We start from the raw sequence: 7789 nt of genomic DNA, 5'->3' as shown, positions 1-7789 counted from the left end.
AACATTTTTTGAAAATCCGATCCGATCCGATCCGATTACAAGCGGTTTGGATCGGTTTGAATCCGCGGTTTTTTAAATACAAAATAATAACTTAATTTATAAAGTTATATAACCTGTCCAATAATCCATTATAATAATAAAACACAATTCAACGGAATAATAAAACAAAAATTCCATAAAACATTATAAACTAACATGTCCAATTGTCCAACAATCCAACATATTCAACAAGTCTTGATAAAATAATAATTCTTCAACATCAAAATAACTAAACAAGTCTCAACAACACAAAATTAAATAATATAGAAAAGTCTTAATAAAAACATAACATAAAAAACTCCAAACTGAAAGCTGAAACACTGATCACTAATCAGATTCATCACCAGAGCCTTCTTCATCTATTAGTTGAGGAATTGGTTCAAGTTCTACAATAAAATGTAATAAAATAAATATTAGTAAGTTAAACATATTATCAAATAGTAAAGTTAATCACTATGTGAAGATAAAATAAAACATAATATTAAAGAACATTACCTTTCTCAAGTTTTTCAAATTCTTCAAAAGACTCCTCAAGGTCAATTGGCAATGAATTGGCTCGAAACCAATTTTGTGCACAAATCAAAGCTTCAACAGTTTTTGGAGTAAGAGAACTCCTATATTGATTAAGCACTCTACCTCCAGTGCTAAAGGCGGATTCAGAAGCAACCGTTGACACTGGCATAGCTAGAATATCCCTCGCAATTTGACTTAAAACAGGATATTTGTAATTGTTAGAGCTCACTTTCCACCAAGTTAAAATATCAAAACTACTTGGATCAACTGGTTTCTCCAAGGACTCCATGAGATATAAATCCACTTCATTTGTGTTGACACTCTCACTTGCTTGTACATCATTTTCAAATGCTGCCGCAAAGCGAACATCATCAAAGGCACTATCATCCATATCCACATCTTGGCTGTGTTGTGCAGATTGGTGTGCTTGATCACTATTGAGAGCAACTCTATAGTTGTTAAACAAGTCACTGAATACTTCCTTCACCTTACCACATAAGAAATCAGCATCCTCCTTCTCAAACAACCTTTGAAAACTCCACTCAACAAACTTAATCTTGTATCTAGGGTCAAGTACCACAGCAACAAAAATCATCATATTCATGTTCCTCAAGTTACCCCAATATTTATCATGCTTAGCCTTCATTTTTGTAGCCATACCCTTAAGTAGTATGTCATTACTATCAGCCCAAGTCTTCAAAGAACTAAGAATTGAACAAAAGTGATGAAAATATGAAGAAGAAGTCACAAATGTAGAACCCGAGACTTTTTTGGTTACATCAGAAAAAATCTTCAAAAACCTCACAAAGCATCTTGCATTATCCCAATCTTCATTCTTTGGAATGCCCCCTTGCATCATTACAAACTCAGCATCCCTCTCACTTAATCTCTTGAAGGCCTTTTGGAATTTTAAAGCACTATCAAGCATTATGTAAGTGGAATTCCACCTAGTGGGGACATCTAATTGCACACAAGAGCAGTCTTGGATCCTAGCCTCTTTAATGCAACTTTTAAACCTATCCATACGACTAGGAGAAGCACGGACATATCTAACAGCATTTCTAATTTTACTAATTGAAGAATGCATATCCTTCAAACCATCATTCACCACCAAGTTCAAGATATGAGCACAACACCTAACATGCAAATGTTCACCTTTTAAAGGATGTGAATTCCAATCTTCCATTCTACCTTTCAAGTAACAAATGGCAACATCATTTGAACTAGCATTATCAACTGTGATGCTAAAGACTCTACTTATTCCCCAATTCAAAAGACATTTTTCTATCTTCCTACCAATTGTTTCACCTTTATGATTCTTGATGAGACAAAAGTTAAGAATTCTCTTTTGCAACTTCCAATCTTGATCAATAAAATGTGCAGTGAGGCAAAGATAGTTTAGATTTTGTACAGAAGTCCAACAATCAGTGGTCAAACACACACTTTGATTTGAGTTTACAAAGACACTCTTCAACTTATGTTTTTCATTCATGAACAAGTTCCAACAATCCCTAGCAACTGAAATTCTGCCCGGAATATGGAGTTTCGGCTGTAAAACACTCATGAAATAACGAAATCCCTCCCCTTCAACAAATCTAAAAGGCAACTCATCTATGATTATCATTCTAGCAAGAGCTTGTCTACATAAATCAGGATCAAATGATACAGAAGTCAAACAATTACCCAGCCCATTTCCTTCTTCTTTTTTAAGTTGCTGCATAACAAGTGTTTTTTGAGTGGGATCAAGTGAATCTTTTGGAAATTTTCTACACTGACTCAACAAGTGACTTTTAAGATTGCTAGTACCATTTTTATGTGAATCAGCCGCATAAGATGCTCCACACCACTTACATATAGCCCTAGGTTTGGGACCACTATCATCTTTTTTAAAATGCTCCCAAGTCCAAGATCTAGGTCTAACAGGTTTTTTAGTGTTACCTGTACCTTGTTCCTCAGACTGGCCAGGATTAGATGACTCATTAGCAACATTTGCTTTGCCTCTCCTCCTCTTAGATCTAGTTCCTTCATTGTTCTGATCACTGTGCGGCGGCAATGGCGGCAGCGATGGTGGCTGCGTCTGCGTCTGAGTTTGTGGCTGCGATTGCTGCTGTGGAGGCGGCATTAACTCTAACTGTCCAGAAGATCTGACTGATTCAAAAGTGGATGGAGTAGCACTGGTAAATCCTGGCTCGCTACTTTGAACATCCTGTGATAACAAAGATAATTAATCAGTTTATGTTATTTTAATATTTTCCTCAATTAATTAACATATTGAGTTGTTACCAACATACACATTACACAATAAAAAATTACCTCAGGATATGAAGCTGACATTGTTGACCTTCGAATTGAAAGCTAAAATCACTGGAACAAATATAAAATCTGCAGAAGGTAAAAAAAAATAGAATTCAATTTCAATCAACAAGAACAAAATACTTAATTTAATACAAAGTTTAACAAATAAAAATTAAAGCACAGTTTAACAAGTAAAAATATATCTTGAACAGTTTAACACAGATTAACAAGTAAAAATTAAAATTAAACAAAATCTTAAAACAACAGAACAAAACAAAATAAACAAAAGCAAGTAAAAATCTACCTTCAACAATGAACAGTTTAACACAGATTAACAAGTAAAAAATAAAATTAAACAAAATCTTAAAACAACAGAACAAAACAAAATAAACAAAACCAAGTAAAAATATACCTTGAGGCTTGAACAGTTTAACACAGATTAACAAGTAAAATTTAAAATTAAACAAAATCTTAAAATAACAGAACAAAACAAACTAAATAAAAGCAAGTAAAAATCTACCTTCAACAATGAACAATTTAACATAGTTTAACACAGATTAACAAGTAAAAATTAAATTTAAACAAAATCCTAAAACAACAGAACAAAACAAAATAAATAAAACTAAGTAAAAATATACCTTGAAGAAGAGCAGCAGTGGCGCCACCGAGGGGAGAAGGCGGCAGCGGCGTCACCGCGGAGAGGAGCCGCCAGCGGCGTCACTGAGAAGAGGAGGCGACGAAGGGCATTACTCAAAAGAAGAGCGACGGACGACGCGGCGTGTATCAGTGGGAGTGACTGAGAGTGAGTGATGCTGTGAATCTGTGATAGTGAGAGTGAGTGATGTTGTGATGTTGTGTAAGGAACTAAGGATGAAGAACGAAGACTAAGGACTAAGGAGCGAGAGAGAGCACTGAGCAGAAAGGGTTTCTTACTTTCTTTCTTTAGTTTAGGGTTTCAAATGGGAATCGGCGCTGCACTACTGCACTAGTGTGCTAGTGATACGGTAGGTATTATTATTATTATTATTATTATTATTATTATTATTTGTAATATATGCGGTTCGGTTCGGTTCGGTTATGTAGAGTGGAACCGCAAACCGAACCGAACCGCAATAAAACCGATCCAAAATCCAAAAAATATCCAAAATAGAGCGGTTTAATTCAGTTTTCGGTTTGGATCGGTCCGGTTTCGCGGTTTTTTTTGGACTGGTTTGGATCTGAACACCCCTAGACACGAGTCATCTTGCCTTCTTCTTTCACTGGTGGTAGACGTTATATGTTTAATCATTGTCAGGATGTGATGGAAATCTGTAAACATTTTGGCTATCCAGATTTATTCCTTACTATTACATGTAATCCAAATTGGCCTGAATTTCAGCGATTCACAGAGCGAGAGCGAATTCCCATCGCTGATCGTCCTGATATCTCTTGTCGTGTCTTTCATGCTAAGTTGAAATGCCTTCTAAGCGATCTCAAGGAAGGTGTGTTTTTTGGTCCACTTAGTGCAAGTATGTTATTTCTCGCTTGGCATTTCAATTTTTGTCTGTTGTCCTCGGACATGTAGTTGTCTGGCTTCTTAATGATGTTTTTATATTTTTTAGGTATGTATACTATTGAGTTTCAAAAAAGAGGTCTACCACATGCACACATGTTACTATGGCTTAACGGGGAAAGCAACTTACAAAGTTTTGAAATTGTTGATGAGTTCATCTGTGCCGAGCTACCCAATCCCCTCAAATTTCCAGCTCTTTATAATGTCGTCACCAAGTACATGATCTATGGTCCCTGTGGTCGACTTAGACCGAGTTCTCCTTGCATGAAAGATGGTAAGTGCTCAAAATTTTATCCGAAAAGATTCGTTGACCAAATGAGATTTGATGAAGATGGCTATCCGATATATAGATGTCGTAATATGGGTGTGACAGTGAAGATCAACGACGTTGATATTGACAACAAATTTGTTGTGCCTTATAATCCACTGCTGCTAATGAAATATCAAGCTCACATAAATCTTGAGTTCTGTAACAAGTCAAACGTCATCAAGTATCTTTTTAAGTATATCAATAAGGATCCGGATCGGGTGACTGCAACTGTTGGAGAAACATATCATGTTAGTGAATCTTCTCAGGTGGTTGATGAGATCAAGCAGTATTACGATTGTCGTTATTTATCACCGTCTGAATCCATGTGGAGAATTTTTGCTTATGATATTCATCATAGATGGCCGTCAGTACAGAGGTTGACTTTTCACTTGCCGAACCAACAACATGTTGTATTCGATGATGCTGATATCACTACTCATGTTTATTTGCGCAACAAAGATTTGCTGACGATGTTTACGGGTTGGATGATGGCCAACAGGCGGTTCCCGGATGGGCGGTCTTTAACATATGTTGAATATCCAGGCAAATTTGTCTATTGTTCGAACAGTAGGGAGTGGAAGCCGAAACAGAGGGGATTCTCAATTGGAAGATTGAGTTTTGCTCATCCTTCATCTGGTGAACTTTTCTATATGCGGATGCTTTTGAACGTGCAGTGATGTTGTACCAGTTTTCAAAGTATAAGAACCGTGAATGGTGTTACTTATGATACATTTCAGGAGGCATGTTCTGCCATGGGATTCTTGATAGATGATAAGGAGTATGTTTCTGCTATTAAGGAAGTCGCCGAGGTAGCATCCGCTGTACAGCTAAGGAGGCTTTTTGTGATCTTGTTGCTATCTGGTTCCATGGGAAGGCCTCTGTCAGTTTGGGAACAAACTTGGACTTATTTGTTTGATGATATTCTTTATCGCAGAAGGCATGAGCTGCAATATCCCGGTAAGAATTTTGTTCATGATGAATTTATTATATGACAAGCAGGCACACACGGACACAGACAATGCAGAAATGATATTATCGTGCTAATATTTATTAATTATCGTTAAACGTAGATCTAACGATGAGTCAGGACGAGTTGCAAACATTTTGTTTGTTGGAGATTGAGAAACTATTGCAGAGTAATGGAAAATAATTGAGAAATTATGCTGGCATGCCAATTCCTAATAACTCTTTAGTCTCTCAATTTAGCAACTTGATGCTGTTGCGTGAGTTGCAGTATGATACTGTTTCTTTGATACTATGCTGGTAAGAGAAAAAAAAGAGAATAGGAAGGGTGAAGGGAAGAAAATTCTCACCAGATATTCATCATCAAGGTTTTTTCTGAGAACAATCTTAAAGAAACGGATCATAGTGGAAAGAGAATTCCTATTTTTTTGGAAGTTAGAGGAAACTATAGCTACGATGTTCTTCTTATTCACAGATAAAAGCGGATATCTCTAATAAAAAATAACATATAAAAAAAACAAAATAAAGTTCGCTTTACACGTATTTGATTTTATGCATAATTTATGAAAAAACATTTAATTTAGACAAAAAAATAAAAAAGAATAAAATAAAGTTCCTCTACCTAAATTTTATATTGAGTCTCACTTTTTTTTTATTTTTATCTTTTAAGTAATAGATGATAAAAATCAAAATAAGATTCTATGAATAAGTCTAAATTTCATACATAATTTTTGAGTTCTATAAATTTTAATAAAATATTTTTTAGGTATCATTTTTTACCTATACAGTAACTAAATTAATTTAAAATTAAAACTTACATTAGAAATCATTTTTAAAGTGTTACGGATACGTGGTATGAGTCTGTAGCAAGAAACCATATCATTTTTTTAAGTTTTAATTACTCTGTCGGTCCCTATAATTTCGTGAAATTTTTAATTAGGTCCTTATTTTTTTTTTCTTTTAATTGAGTCCTTACACTAACTTTTTTTTTTTATTTGGGTTCCTACACTTTTTTTTTTCTTTTATTTGGATCTCGGAACCAATTTTTTTTTTAAATTAGGTCACTCTTAGCAGTAATTAAAAAATTGGTACAGGGACCCAATTAAAAGGAAAAAAAGTATAGGAACCTAATTGAAATTTCACAAAACTATAAGGACCAATAGAGTAATTAAATCTTTTCTTAATCCATTAAACCTATTAAATAAAGGGGTCTTTTTATGCGCTAGATTTTAGACATAATTTCTAAATTTCACATTTAATTTAGATAAAAAAAATTCAAAAAGAACAAAATTAGGTTCTTAGTATGCCCATAGATTTCAGACACAATTTTTGAAAACATTTAATTTAGACAAAAATTAAAAAAATATATTCCTTGTTATGTACCTAAATTTTATTTTGAGTTTCACTTTTTTTCTATTTCTATCTTTAAGTAATAAATAATAAAAATTAAAATAAGATTCTTGGAATGTAACTAAATTTCATACATAATTCTTGATTTTCATAATATTAATGAAATATTTTTTAAGTATCACTTTTAATTAGTAACTAACTCATTTAAAATTAAAATTTACGTTAAAAATCATTTTTGAACTAATACTGATATGTGGTATCAGTAACAAAAAACTATATCATTTTCTTAATTCATTAAACCTATTAAATAAAGAAAGTCTTTCTATGCGCTAGATTACATGCATAATTTCTAAATTTCACATTTAATTTAGACAAAAATAACTTCGAAAAAGAACAAAATAAAGTTCCTAGTATGTGCATACATTTCACGCATAATTTCTGGAAAAGATTTAATTTAAACAAAAAAATTAAAAAAGAACAAAATAAGGTGCCTTATTACGTGCCTAAATTTTATATTGAGTTCCATTTTTTTTTTTTTTTACCTTTTAAGTAATAAATGATAAAAATCAAAATAAAATTCTTTGAATGTGCCTAAATTTTATACATAATTTTTGAGTTCCATAATTTTAATGAAAAGTTTTTCAGGCATCATTTTTTATTTATACAGTAACTAAACTCATTTAAAATTAAAACTTGTAGTAAAAATCATTTTGAAGTGATACTGACATGTGATATCAGGAACGAGAAATCATATCATTTTTTTAATC

At 33.2% G+C, this 7789-nt stretch overlaps 2 protein-coding genes across 2 annotated transcripts; one reads left to right on the top strand and one right to left on the bottom strand.

The window, feature by feature from the left end:
* Positions 1–366: 366 nt before the first annotated feature.
* LOC140183254 (zinc finger BED domain-containing protein RICESLEEPER 2-like) lies at positions 367–2886 on the bottom strand. The gene is made up of 3 exons (XM_072231283.1): positions 2866–2886; positions 535–2758; positions 367–425 (listed from the first exon to the last, which is right to left on the bottom strand). Exons 1-3 carry the CDS (start codon positions 2884–2886, stop codon positions 367–369), a joined length of 2304 nt encoding a protein of 767 aa, XP_072087384.1.
* A 1237-nt stretch (positions 2887–4123) lies between these two features.
* On the top strand, positions 4124–5386 carry LOC140183253 (uncharacterized). The gene is made up of 2 exons (XM_072231282.1): positions 4124–4355; positions 4449–5386. Exons 1-2 carry the CDS (start codon positions 4124–4126, stop codon positions 5384–5386), a joined length of 1170 nt encoding a protein of 389 aa, XP_072087383.1.
* The last annotated feature ends 2403 nt before the right edge of the window (positions 5387–7789 follow it).

This window comes from Arachis hypogaea, chromosome 20, assembly GCF_003086295.3.
Source record: "Arachis hypogaea cultivar Tifrunner chromosome 20, arahy.Tifrunner.gnm2.J5K5, whole genome shotgun sequence".
NCBI lineage: Eukaryota > Viridiplantae > Streptophyta > Magnoliopsida > Fabales > Fabaceae > Arachis > Arachis hypogaea.
The sequence above is the reverse complement of the archived record's forward strand: the minus strand, read 5'-3'. Positions and strand labels throughout refer to the sequence as shown.